We start from the raw sequence: 13,605 nt of genomic DNA, 5'->3' as shown, positions 1-13,605 counted from the left end.
AGAATATTGCCCATTTGCGAGGGGAAGACGAGGTCGTCAAAATACATAAAGCGGCTTCCAAGGGTAAGTATGCCACATTTTTATACTATTGCTCTACAAAGTCCGAATCATGAATCCCAAGTTCCATCTCAGTGAGCCTGCAATTACCAAAACTTATCCCGTCAACTTCCTCGTACCAGGAATACACCGTGAGTTATATCAGTTCCAAATAATTTTCCCGCCGCTCTACCCACCAACAACCACCCAAAGTCAACAACAGAAGCAGGCATCGTCGGCGGACCGGCGTCTCGACCCCTCCACCGCTTATCGATTGTCCTTTAAGTAGTCAATCGACCGCAAGTTGTGTCACAGGACGGGATGAACCTCATATTCAATCAAAGAGACTTGGAAATCCCACACAATCACCTCCTGCACATTTATCCGAATCCCAATGCCAAACCCTCGGAATCACCCACGCGCATAGCCAAGCCACCCAAGAACCCGCGTCCTCCACCTTCCTCATCCAAACCGCAATGCGCCATTCCCTATAACGACCTATCCCACCACCGTTGCCCATCTCCCACCTAAATATATAATTTCTTCCCACTTCAACCCAGAAGATGGGCAACATATGCGGCAAATCCTCCTCTGACGCCTTCGCCCAACCCGGCCGCACGCTCTCATCTGCCCCTCCGCAAACCACAAACCCCACCGCGCCGGTACCGAAATCGCGAACCGTAGGTGGACCGGCGAGGACGCTGGGAGATGCGAATTCGAATGCCGGAGGTAGCGCGCAGGAGGATGCGCGGAGGAAGGCTGCTGAGGCCGCTGAGGTACGTTGCGCAGGTTAATAGGGTGAAGATGATTGACTGATATGAGCGAGTAGGCAAGAGCGAAAAGTGCGGGTAAACCGAAAGGAAAGCTAGGATCACAATTACAGGAGCAGAAAAGACAGACGCAGACGGATACGTTGAAGGAAACCAGTGAAGCTACGAGGAGGATGAGAGATGCGGATTCGGCAGCCGAGACGAGAGCTTACAATTGATGAGTTACTGGCTGATTGAGCTTAGAGTTGGGGACTTGTCATAAAGAACATTGCTGGGGGATTGAATATTGATAATCGTCGATGTTATCGCTATTTAAAGGGCCAATGTATATCCAAGAGGTCATGCAATATTAAGCCCGAATATGTGCTATACTAGACAACATTATACCTACCGCTCGCAGGTGCTCTACCTTCAGCATCAGCTGCAGCCATGGTACCCTCCTTGAGCAGTCTCATCAACTCCCTCATGGCGTTTGTCACTACAACCTCCGTGTCACCTTCCACCAAGATGTACAATTTCGGGTCGCCCCCAGCAGGAACCTCCTTTCCGGCTGCGTAGAAACTACCTTTCGTGGTGATAGATGTACCCGTTGCCTCTAGGATCTTGGCCACATTTGTGCGATTCGTAACAGCCCATCTTGCTTTCTGAGGAAAGTCATTGATTTCAAGCGTCGCATGGAACGCTCCAGCATCCGGACCTTTGTTATCGATTGGAACACCTGACCGCAGTTGGCCGGTCTTGTTCAGGCGCGCGTTGATTTGCTCAATAGCAGAATTGACCTGTTCCAGCTTATTCTTGGAGCCAGAAACTGTAGCAGCTTCGGTGCGATGGACCGTGATCTTGCCATCCAAGTCAATCCCTTTCGGAACACCAAACAGCTGTGGCGCAGGGGCCGCAGATGCTGGTTGTACAGTAGAAGCAGCTTTGAGAACCACGTCGTCATCTCCCACTTTTTCCTCTTTATCATCTTCATCATCGCCATCCGTTTTGTGAGTTTTTCGCTCCCGAATTCTTGTCGCTTCGCGGTCCGCATCAAGACGTTCCAAGCCCTTTCCGCCAAACCCTGAGCTATCTTTTGACTTACCACTCTTGACCTTATCTCGGAAAGACTTTCGCATCTCATTAAGCCGATCAGGGACAGGTTGTCCAGATTGTTCGAGCGCTTTCGCGATGCCGACAGAGAATTGTTCTTGATCTTCAGTGACGAAGGTCACAGCGGTGCCGGTATTACCAGCTCGGCCAGTCCGTCCAGCTCTATGAACATAGTCTTCCAAGTGGTTCGGAGCGTCAAAATTAACGACTAGTTTTAGTTGCTTTACGTCTAGGCCTCGAGCCGCAACAGAGGTAGCAATCATGATAGGAATAACTCCAGCCTTGAAATCATCAATGGTGGAATCCCGATCGATCTGATCTTTGCCTCCGTGAATTGACATGCATGGATAACCTTTCCGCATCAAATCCTTCAGCAGATCGTCGGCTTTTTCCTGTCGATCGACGAAGATTAAAGTGCGAGCATCTTCGTCCTTGTCATAAAGTTCCCCGAGGAGTTCCAAAAGCCGGTGAAATTTCTCCTTCTCCTCTCGAACTTCGACGATTTGGGTTATTTCAGGTGCAACAACGCTACGTCCTCCTACAGTGATTTCTACTGGCGAATTCAGAGTCTTCTTTGCCAAAGCGTCCATGATTCTAGGCATTGTGGCCGAGAAGAGGATCGTCTGTCGGTCTGGCCGAATGTTCGCAAATATTTTCATGACTTGCGGTTCGAAACCCATGTCGAACATGCGGTCTGCCTCGTCTAAAACAACATAGGTGACACGACGAAGATTGGTGACTCGCCCAGAATTTGCAGCGAGCAAATCAATCATACGACCCGGCGTACAAACAATGATCTCGGCTCCACGCTTGAGATCTGCAATTTGATCTTTGATAGGAGCTCCACCATATGCACATACTGCACGAAGACCCATAGCTCGTAAGAAAGGTTTGCATTCCTTATGGATTTGAGTAGCAAGTTCTCGCGTGGGAGTCATAATAAGCCCAATAGGACCATCAGATCCTTCTAGTGGTTTCTGATCTCGAATATGTCGAAAGATAGGTAGCATGAACGCAATTGTCTTACCAGAACCAGTCTTGGCCACGCCGATGACATCTCGTCCGGACATAATCGCTGGAATCGCTTGCATCTGGATCGCTGTCGGTCTATCATAGCCCAATTTCCGGATGACATCTAGTGATTGAACATTGAGACCGCATTGGGACCACTTTTGTACAGGCTTTGGAACGTCCTTACCGGCAACTTTAATTCCATCAAGCTCAAGACGTAAATCAGCAAGCTCAGTCTCCGTCATGTCCGCTAGCTCGGCAGGTTCGGTATAGAAGTTTTTGCGGAATGGTTCCAGGTCAATTTTTGAATAGTTGATAGTAGGTAACTCCTTCTTTTTCCTTGATTTGCTTGCCATCGCAAGGATATCGTCTGGGTCTGCTTCGATGGCTTTTAGTTCAACATCATCATCCCCGAACAAGGCTTCTGGCTCTTGTTGACGGATTTTTCCTTGACTTTTGTTGAAGAATCCCGTATTCGTCGGGGCTGCAAAAGGATCACCCATCGCATCCATATAAGCGTCCAAAGGGTCAACCTCGTCAATCTCATCGGGCACCGATATCTCAACCCCAGAATTGGTTCCGTTGGCCATAACCGTATCCCCTTCAGTAACAGAGGGTTTAGACCTATCGGGTGTTGTTTTTGCAAGGCTTTCTTCTTGAAGTCTCTCTTCGCGCTTTTCGGCTGCGGCTCTTGCGGCGGCTGCGGCTTCCTCTTCGGTACCAGCATCTTCCATATCAACATCATCGTCTTCCTCTCCTTCATCAACGTTAGCGAGCGCAGTAGTATCATCCTCGGCGATTGCCAGTGACAGGGTGGGTAGCTTTTCTAATTTCTTCCTTCCCCCCTCGTCCTCACCAAAATCCAGGGTTCGTTTCGATGAAGACTTATCACTTTCCTGACCTGACTTGACACTTAAACCGAATCCACTGAGATTTGCTCTCGCTTTTGGTAGTGCAGATACTGGATATTTTTGTGATTAGTAGCTATTCACACTAGATTACTGAGAAATGAAATCGGCTTACCAGTAGGATTGCTGCCAAAAGATCTTGGCTTAATGTCAGATTGTGACCCTTTGACCGAGGAAGGTAAGATGGCGGACGCTTTGGTCAATCCCTTCAATGGTACATCATTTCCTAAAGCACCCGTGTTGCCCGAACTGGCTACAGCCTTCTTAGCAATTGCTTTTGGGTCAAACTTTCCGGCATAAGGTGCGGGCGAAGCAACATCCCCTGGCGTACTCGGTGACGTTGGCGACGCAAGAACGGGAGCATCGCTGGCTTTTTGTTCAATTATATCTGAGGGTTTTTGCGATCCAGCAGCTGCTTGTTCTTTCTCTCTCCGCTCCTTTTCCTCGGCCTGCTTTCTTTTCCATGCTTCCAGCTTAGCTAGCCGCTCAGCCTTCTTCTCAGCCTCCGTTGGCCCTGGAGGTAACGTAGGCTTCGACACCTGTTCGGAGGTATTAGAAGGAGTATACACCTGAGAGTGTGATGGGCGACTGACCTCCGCAACTTTGGCACTTTCCGATTTACTTGTTGGCTTTCCACGATGCCCATCTTCTCTGCTACGGGACCAGTCAGTAGAGTCCCTGTGGTGCCTTGAAGCTCTATCATTAGAGTCATCTCGCCTGTCTCGATAGTCGCGTTCGCGGCTTCTGCGCCGCCGTCTGTCTGGCGATCGGTCTCGATCGAAACGCTCCCTACGGTCTCTACTTCGGTCTCTTCTACTAGACCTGTAGTAATCGTCCTCTCTGCGGTCTACAGAGCGGTCTCTTCGTCGAGTGGAATCGCGGTCTCGGTGTCGGCGCTGCTCACGACTTTTGTCAGAAACCCGACCATTTGTACCACCACCAGAAAATCTTACGTCCAAACTTCTCGAACGGCTTCGTCTCCGCGCACCGCGCCCGTCTTCGTCTCTGCGTGGTCGGTCTCGTTTGACATCTTCGTCTCGTCTTTGTCTTTTAGAAGAGTGCTGACTTCCTGCTGGCGATGGTGAGCGAGTGTTCCTGTGGCGGACCATCTTTGCCTCGATGAACGGCAGATATACTCTGGCAAAATGACTGGTCGCTCCAGTCTACAGCCCAAGCCAAGGCTTCTACTTGGTCGGGGAACAGGTGTCGATATTGTCCACTGCCTGATGTCGTTGAGGCTCCAGACGGAGTATGTGTGGGGTTTGCCTATGGATATGCGAGTTGCTCGAATATCCATGATTAAGGTTGTCCCTTTTCTTGGCACGCTAACTCAAAAACCGCTAGCGCAAAACAGAGCTTCAACTCGCCGACAGCCCAAGCGCGTGTGAGAGAACGCAAAGGGGCTGGGACACCGGCAACAGATAATTCGACATCAAAACTCTCCTCTCCCTGACGCCGACTCACCTCACCCCAGACCTATCTCAATTTTTTACGAAAACCTCGCTACGACGTTGGCGGTCCGCATCATGTTATCCAGCATCGGACGCGCCGCGATTCGACGCACCGGAGCCAGAGCTTTAGCACCAACCGATCCAGTTCGTCAGGGCATCTGGCAGCTTAAACAAAATGGTCAACCAGAATTCAAAGCCCCGCTGTCTGCTCCAGCTTGCACCTTTCGAGCCTTTGCAACAGCTACAAAAAGTACTACCAAACCTGCAACCACGAAGGCCCAAAAGCCATCTACAAAAGCCACCAAGGCGCCCGTGAAGAAGCCTAAAAAGAAGATCGCGTCAAAGGCGAAGCCGAAACCAAAAGCAAAGCCAAAGGCCAAAAAGCCGGCCAAACAAAAGAAGAGAGGTCTCACCGACCTTCAAAAGATTCACCTGGAGAGAAGGAAAAAGGCAACTCAACTGATTGAATTGAAAGCCCTCGCTCTCTCCGCCCCTAAGCCTTTACCACACACAGCTTGGCAGGTATTTTTAACAGAAACCAATACGCTTAAGGGACCCAGCACACTGGCGGAGCAAGGCGAAAAGATGAAAAATGCCGGTGTTAAGTTCAGGGACCTCTCACCTGCTGAATTGGAGGTAATTCTAAGCTGTCAGCCCTCGCTCTTCGCTTGCTGACAGATGCACTAGTTCTACAATCATAAAGCCAACGAAGCGAAAAGTGCTAATTTGGTAGAATACAAGAAATGGGTCCAGAGCTTCACTCCAGATCAGATCAGATTGGCGAATAATGCCCGCAGAATGCTTAACAAGAGGATTTCAAAGCCGACAAGGCTTGTGCTTATACATGACGATAGAATTCCAAAACGACCAGCAAACGCTAACGGGCTATTTCTGAAGGACAGGTACGCTAGTGGAGATTTCAAGGGCATCCCTATGGGTGAGTCGATGAAACTTGTTATGGCTGAATGGGCTGCGCTTCCGCCGGCAGAGAAGAAGGTTAGTGCATTAGAACCAAAAGATTTGCGAGCCATTCTAATATGTCTCTAGGTTTACGAGGACCGCCGATCTGCTGAGAGTCAACGATACCAGCAAGAGTTTAAGACGGTCTTCAACCATGAACCCGGTCGCCCTGTGTCAAAAGCTACTGCTTAGTCGGTGTAGATGTTGTATACTATATGTCATGTGTAATTTTCTTTGATCGTGATGGGTTTTGGGCGGCCCCCAGTCAGGTGCCATGGCGTATCGAGTTCCCGAAGAAGTCAAGTAAAGCCGGTGCTTAGTCGGCAACGTACGCTCTGTATAGAGTTCACTATTCCCTATACGTGTATCTCCTTGTTACATGAAGTAAATCTCGGTGGATCCGAGGGGGTGTAAGATATAAGTCATATTGTGACGACTCGGTTTCCATCAGATAGTTAAATAAATGAGCGTTCCGTAACTCAAGCCAAGCTAGCAATGTGAAACTATCAGTTAATTTCAGAGGCCTATATTGTAGACTCCTTTGATATCTAGAATTCGTTGTTCTCTTTCTGGAGTCTAGAAATATCCCTCATTGTTTTCGTCACTTCTTATGATATTAGGATGTCAATGAGACTCCCTTGGTGAATGTATGTAGCATACATTATGTAGCATACATGCATCGTCTAACAGAAAGACACCTTGGAACATTCAGATTCCAGTATTAAAACAGCTTCAACATGTGGATTTATACCAGCAGCATAAACACATCCCGGTAGATCTCAACCTGTTCAAGCAAAGTTATAATGTGAATTGTGGACCTCATAGCTCGTTATGACCTGAGGACCATCTAGGTGACATATGTCGTTCACAGCTCTGTTACACAAAATAATTAATAAGAAATAGACGTCAACAATATACGTAAGTAAAGTTGAGAGAACAAAATCAAATGCAAACAAGGGAAGTCTTGATAACAATAGCCTACTAGAGTCTCTCATCTCACTCTTGGCGAAACAGTCTTCAATAGTGCATTGACACCTGAGGCTAGAACTACCCCTCTAGCTAGGACAGGGAATCTCGACCCCAAAGTCTCTCCCTCTAACCCACAACACCAGCGTCGGAATCTTCCCACGACACAAAGACACAACATTGCCAATATACGGGCAGGTGCTACCTTGGCACTTGCTTACAGGTATTGCGCACCATGGAAGATTTCAATAGCGAAACCGATAGTGACTATACAAGTTACTGGAGAGACTGGGTAAGTTGGAACGTTTTCATTTAGACTTTGTGCGCCATGCGCGCTTGCTTGTGAAGATTCTATGGCACAACCCCAAGAGGGTAGGAGGACGAGTGCGACCGAGATACAAGATCGTTTTGAGCGTCACGAGGATGATCCAACCTACGCAACTACGACGTTCCTAGTCATACGATATCAAAGGTCGCAAAAGCATGGAGATGGAAACCACCCAAAGACAAGGCCATCTAATACACTGAAAGTCAAGGCTTTAGTGTACGAAGTATCGTTGAAGCAAGCAAACAACTGGGGTTCAGTGGGACATCAAGCAGCTCCTCCTCGTCCGAACAAAAGCTCTCCGCGTCAGCACTCTCATGGAATAGATGGTGGGGTCCAAGTGTCAGACGACTTGTTGCAAATAATTGCAAAGAACCTTACCCAGAATCTATACCGTACAAGACCTGGTCGCTCGAAATCGCGATCAAGGAAGAAAGGGACCAGGCTTGGTCGGCCCCGTAGATCAGATCCGCGAACGACAATATTTGCAGCCCGGGAGAAGAGCAGATCTCATCTGTCTAGGTCCATGAATGCGTTTAGCAAACCTGGAGATTTTGAAGCCGACGTACTTATTGTTTCTTTTACATCACCGGCTCTTGTAAACATGCTAACAAATTCATGAACAGTTTATCTCGTCACGAGGCAACGAGTACTTTTGCGAGATTGACGAAGATTATCTGACCGATAGATTCAATCTGACTGGGCTCAATACGGAAGTTCAATACTATCAATATGCTCTGGACCTTGTCACGGACGTTTTCGACTTGGATTGCGATGATGAGATGAGGGAGACTATAGAGAAATCTGCGAGACACTTATATGGACTTGTTCATGCAAGATATATAGTGACTACTAGAGGCCTAGCAAAGATGGTATGAACATTTGTTCCATCATTGGGATGTCAAACTAACACAACGTCTCGTAGTTGGAAAAGTACAAGAAGGCCGACTTTGGCAAATGTCCTCGAGTGGCTTGCAAATCGCACCCCCTTCTCCCTATGGGCCAATCAGACAACCCAAATATCAAAGCGGTCAAACTCTACTGTGCTAGATGTGAAGACATTTACAACCCCAAGTCCTCTCGCCATTCAGCGATAGATGGTGCATATTTTGGCACATCCTTCCACAATATCATATTTCAAGTATATCCTGCGCTCATACCCATCAAAAGCTACGAACGATACACCCCTAGAATTTACGGGTTCAAGGTTCATGCACCAGCATCTTTGATACGCTGGCAACATTCGGAAAGAGATGAAATGAGAAAAAGGCTAAGAAAACTGGAAATAGAAAGCGGATTCAAAGATGATGAGGAAGATGTTGATGCGGAAGATTCAGAGGAAGAAGATGAAGATGAAGAGGCCGATATGGAAGCGATTGAGAATGGAACGGTTGAAGCAGGATCTGTTAACCCAAATCAAGTCTGAGTTGCCGGTGGACTCTTTTTGACGAGACCTGCAAAGAGTGATTCGCTTCTCAGGTAATCACATAGGGAAGGGCTGTGGGTCTTGTGGGTGTGGGCATGCAGGGACCATGAAATGCACTGTTTGGCGTTGGGAAATGGACATAATGGCGTATGTGGGATTGGCTTGGGCCGACTCCTATTAGACGGTTTTCGATTACGCGAGATTTGATAGCAACTTCATGTTCAGGTTCTAATCCCCACTTTGTTTGGTCACAAGTGATGACAGCTAAACGTTTTGTTTTTGAAAGCCAAAGTAGAGCCTGTCCGTCTACTCGCGACATGGTCCCGGATAAGATCTTGCTTGTATGAATTATTTCCATCCGTTGGCTGCATTACTCGCAAACATCTAAATCTACATATTACCCAAAGCCATAAATTTTCCTACATTATTAACAACCAAACTCCCAATCCCCTCACACCCTCTCCCTAACTCCCCTCACTACCCAAAACCACCTCCCCATCAACACGATACCAATTCGCCCTCGCATCGCCCAGACACTCACCCACCGTCACCCCCCTATATCCCTCCCTTTGCATCCCCTGCAACATGTACTCTACCAGCACCTCGCTCGTCTGGTTGTGGATATCGTGGCCTATCACTAGAAAATCATCTGTCGCGGAGGATTTCCCGGCGAGAGCGGCGTCAAATATGGTTTTGGAGTTGGAGATTAGCGTGGGTGAGTCGTTGAGGTAGTCGGATGTGTCGAGGTCCTGTTGGGGTGTTAGCTTGAGGAAAGGGGGGAGAGAGGGAGGAGAGAGGGGGGAAAAGGACGTACGAAGTATGTTATGTGATAGCCTAGTTCTTCCATGTCTGCTTCGCAACCACATTCTGTTTCATCAGCCTAGTTCTTAGATTTCGGATATCGACAACTTACCGGCGGTACAACTTGAATACGGTGGACGCATATATGTCGGTATAGAACCGATTACATTCCGGATCGCCATTTCACTCTTGAACATTTCATTTTTGCGCTCGGTGGAGGTGATGTTGCAGAGGTCGGCGTGGGACCAGGTGTGGGATGCTATTTGGTGGCCTTCGCTGTTCATGCGTCTAGGTCTTGTTAGCTCTGAATTTTTATGAGACGGGGAGGACGCACTGGAGAAGTGCAGGCCATGGAAGTGATATGTTGTCGATTTGTCCTTTTCCTGTTTTTTGATCAGCGAATTTTCTAGGTTTTGTAGAAGGGGACATACCGTTATTGTTCCCAGTAACGAAAAATGTAGCACTAGAATTATATTCTTTTAACAAATCCAGGATATGGCTTGTGTAGATATATGGTCCGTCATCGAATGTAAGTGCCATATCCCCAGCAACTGCACAATCATAGATACCCGCAGAGCCATATAATACATCTCCGATTTTTGTACGTGGGATAGATGATGTGTTTGTGCCTGCGGGAATGGCATTGGCGTCACAGGCGGGTCCGAAGTTGAACTGGCAGTCTGGTGCTTTACAGAAATCTGGATTGTGTAAGTGAGAGTTATGAGGTAGGTAGGGAGATATATACCAGGTCCAGTGCCGCAGAATCCAGCTAATGAGCAACATTCAGATGCTATACAATTTCCCTTTCCAGGTCCGCATTCTCCGCCGGATCCAGCACTGTCCCCATCTGAAGTAGTAGTTGTGGTATTGCAAGTTCCAAATCCGGATTGACTGAAAGATCAGTTAGCTTTTAGTATTGCAAACAATTAGAGGATAGAAACAAAACACATACCATCCATTCGAAGCAAGACAATACGCATCAGTTGATCCACACCAGCCATTTACACTACAGCAAGGCAAATCCGTAGGACAAGTGAAAGCACTAGGACTTCCTCCCGATCCAGTAGTTCCACAACTATTATCCGTCGAAATATCTCTTGGAATCAGTACGCCTGCTGAGACTAGATGAATCGTCGTCGCCAATATCGCTGTTGAGGTAGTGAGATACATCTCGGTCCCTTGTGAGGCTAGGCGAAAGATACAACAAGAATCCTAATTTTTCAAAGCGAATGTAAAGCAACGAGCGTAAGGCAAAAAGAACCTACAATTCTTACCATCTCAAACAGCAGCAGACTCACTAATAAGAACCCATACCACAGACCCCCTTCGTCATCCGAAAAACGGTACATCTCGAAACCAAACACCGACCTAACCGTGCATAAGAGCTCCTTGGTATTTACCCACCATTACGAATCAGATGTGCGGGAGAATTCGTGAGCTGAAGAAGGGATGGCTGGTGTATGTAACACGCATTAAGGCGTATATTGTTTAGGCGAAGCATCTGGTGTTGTGAGGTTTTGACTCGAAAGAGTTGATGCTCGGTGCAGATACTGCGTATGCACGGAATCGAAACCCTGAGTAGCATTCGGCTGGGACGCATCGAGTGCTTGGAGTTTGGTAGTCATCCAACCTCGCATTACCAAATCTATAGTAATCGTCCCAACCTCATAATGCACGTCTTTATCCTTCCCAGCCCTCTCTTCCTCAACCTGCCATTTCACAAATATACATCTTCACAACTCGAATCTTCAATCCCCACGTGACAACAATAACAGCAACTAATTGTTGCACGTCGTAATATTCCAAACGTGCTATGAACGTGTTTCGCGCGTGGAGTTCGGAGACTTGGAAACGAGGTCGAGGATGATCGGTGGGGTCCAAACATCTATTTTCGAACTAAGCGACTTTTGGTGTAGATTTTGGGGCTTGGGCCGGGGATTTTCATGGGATATCCCGATGAAAATGGGAGCTTGTTTCTGGCTATCTTCGGTGAGATTTGTTATGTTTATGAGGAAAGAGACACGCGTGGTGTTTTGGTTGGAAATTGATTTGGTTTTGAATGTTCTGTCGTTTTGATGATTTTGGGTCGAGCCGAGGATGTGGGTCAGGTGGATTCGAAAAATGATCTTGTACATAAATATGAGAAGACATTTACACATTGCACTCTACTTTATAAGTAGATATATATACAATATATACATTTTTCGCTCTCATCATCTCAAACTATATACAATCTCTCAAGCTATATATACACTCCGCACCACCTTCCTCCTCTCATAAATGCCAGATACTTCTAATTCTTCTTTCCATCAAGATCCGAAAAGAATTCGTATCCAAATCCCTTGCTTGCATCATTGAATCTCAACTTCTTATCGATACCAGCAATCTTCTTCAAGTCATCCTCGTCAAGCTTGAAGTCTCCCTCCAGATTCTGCTTGATTCTTGAAGGAGTCTTGGACTTCGGAATCACGCTGTGGCCCATCGCAATACCCCAGGCTAGGGCGACTTGGGCACCGGTTTTGTTGTGCTTTTTGCCGATTTCGACGAGGACTGGATCATCCTAAGGAACGTTAATTGAATTGAGGTATCTATCAAGATAGAAGACTTACCATTAGTTTACCCATGTTTTTTCCAGAGTCGTAGATCTCATTTTGGTTTCCAAAAGGAGAGTATTGAGTGATGTGGATTCCCTTGCTCTTGTTGAAATCCACAAAGTCCTTCTGTTGTAACCATGGGTGCAGCTCAAGTTGATGAGCAGCAGGAACGACGCTAGTTTCCTTCAGAAGATGCTCCAACTCTGATCGAGAGAAGTTGGAAATACCAATTGCCTTGGTCTTCCCAGATTTCAACAACTTCTCCATAGCTTTGTACGTATCAACGTATGAGATATCTGCAGTTTGCATCTTCCCGTCAACTTTTCGCATCAGTTCGGAACCAGGCTTGAAGGCGGATGGCCAATGCATGAGATAGAGATCAACATAATCGGTTTGAAGATTCTTCAACGAGCTGTCTAATGCTGGCTCGACGTCCTCTGGTTTATGGCTGTTGTTCCAAAGCTTGGTTGTAATAAAGATTTCAGAACGTGGAACACCACTGTTTTTGATGGCGCTTGCAATCATTGGCTCAGTACCATAGACTCGAATGATTATTAGCTAGAAACTCTGCAATAAAGAGGTAATGACTTACTTGCAGCACCGTCAATGTGCCTGAACCCAGCCTTGAGAGCTTCTGAAACTGCCTTCTCTTGGTCATCTTTGTCTTGCCATGTCCCAAATCCGACAGCTGGAATTGAAGCGCCGGTATTGAGCTTGTGGTGTGTAACTGATGCCATACTGCGGAATTGATTGCGTTGAATGTGTGATGTAATTTGATTTGCTCTTGAAGCTGTAGATGCTATCGAAGTGATTCTTGAACGAGAAAACATTTTGAAGTGATGAATTGACAGGTCTACTACTGTTCAGACGGCCCCAAAGGTAGCTCCACCAGCTCTACAATTACTGCTTTGTGCTACGTCAGGAGTGCCTCGGTCGAATGACGTCGGCGATGAGGTCCGCCATTTTAGGGGTCCTACGATCGTCAATTAGGTAAGTTTGAAATCAATTATTGCAAGATAGACGTAAATTCGAAAGATTCATCTTTCGTAAATCGAATGCCAATTGAGGAACCCTTAGAAATCACTTTCGAGGGAGGTGTTTTCAAAACATATCAAAATAGTTGTACTCCGCACGCAACGGCCCATTCTGCAACGGGCCGCCTGCAGTGAGATGTGTTTGTCCGCCACGGCCTGAACCTCAAATTTTGAGCCACATCTGGCGGGGACCCTCAGGTTGCCTGAGCCACAAGCCTTACCGCATTTCTG

General features: G+C 47.2%; 6 protein-coding genes across 6 annotated transcripts; 3 read left to right on the top strand and 3 right to left on the bottom strand.

The window, feature by feature from the left end:
* Positions 1-599: 599 nt before the first annotated feature.
* On the top strand, positions 600-1,024 carry GLAREA_12331 (uncharacterized protein; the record flags this gene model as incomplete). The annotated part of the gene is made up of 2 exons (XM_008083113.1): positions 600-812; positions 866-1,024. 2 exons carry the CDS (start codon positions 600-602, stop codon positions 1,022-1,024), a joined length of 372 nt encoding a protein of 123 aa, XP_008081304.1.
* A 153-nt stretch (positions 1,025-1,177) lies between these two features.
* Positions 1,178-4,926, bottom strand: GLAREA_12330 (P-loop containing nucleoside triphosphate hydrolase; the record flags this gene model as incomplete). The annotated part of the gene is made up of 3 exons (XM_008083112.1): positions 1,178-3,870; positions 3,933-4,356; positions 4,411-4,926. The coding sequence occupies 3 exons, from the start codon at positions 4,924-4,926 to the stop codon at positions 1,178-1,180; spliced, it is 3,633 nt and encodes a 1,210-aa protein (XP_008081303.1).
* Positions 4,927-5,343: 417 nt separating this feature from the next.
* Positions 5,344-6,420, top strand: GLAREA_12329 (HMG-box; the record flags this gene model as incomplete). Its single annotated transcript, XM_008083111.1, has 3 exons — positions 5,344-5,904; positions 5,956-6,264; positions 6,316-6,420. The coding sequence occupies 3 exons, from the start codon at positions 5,344-5,346 to the stop codon at positions 6,418-6,420; spliced, it is 975 nt and encodes a 324-aa protein (XP_008081302.1).
* A 1,127-nt stretch (positions 6,421-7,547) lies between these two features.
* On the top strand, positions 7,548-8,945 carry GLAREA_12328 (Casein kinase II beta subunit; the record flags this gene model as incomplete). Its single annotated transcript, XM_008083110.1, has 3 exons — positions 7,548-8,084; positions 8,146-8,391; positions 8,445-8,945. 3 exons carry the CDS (start codon positions 7,548-7,550, stop codon positions 8,943-8,945), a joined length of 1,284 nt encoding a protein of 427 aa, XP_008081301.1.
* Positions 8,946-9,409: 464 nt separating this feature from the next.
* Positions 9,410-10,916, bottom strand: GLAREA_12327 (Glycoside hydrolase/deacetylase; the record flags this gene model as incomplete). Its single annotated transcript, XM_008083109.1, has 7 exons — positions 9,410-9,694; positions 9,760-9,812; positions 9,859-10,034; positions 10,081-10,129; positions 10,178-10,444; positions 10,492-10,637; positions 10,699-10,916. The coding sequence occupies 7 exons, from the start codon at positions 10,914-10,916 to the stop codon at positions 9,410-9,412; spliced, it is 1,194 nt and encodes a 397-aa protein (XP_008081300.1).
* A 1,123-nt stretch (positions 10,917-12,039) lies between these two features.
* Positions 12,040-13,170, bottom strand: GLAREA_12326 (NAD(P)-linked oxidoreductase; the record flags this gene model as incomplete). Its single annotated transcript, XM_008083108.1, has 3 exons — positions 12,040-12,306; positions 12,356-12,882; positions 12,933-13,170. 3 exons carry the CDS (start codon positions 13,168-13,170, stop codon positions 12,040-12,042), a joined length of 1,032 nt encoding a protein of 343 aa, XP_008081299.1.
* Between the last annotated feature and the right edge of the window lie 435 nt (positions 13,171-13,605).

The sequence above is a fragment of the Glarea lozoyensis genome (genome assembly GCF_000409485.1).
Source record: "Glarea lozoyensis ATCC 20868 chromosome Unknown GLAREA18, whole genome shotgun sequence".
Taxonomy (NCBI): Eukaryota; Fungi; Ascomycota; class Leotiomycetes; order Helotiales; family Helotiaceae; genus Glarea; species Glarea lozoyensis.
The sequence above is the reverse complement of the archived record's forward strand: the minus strand, read 5'-3'. Positions and strand labels throughout refer to the sequence as shown.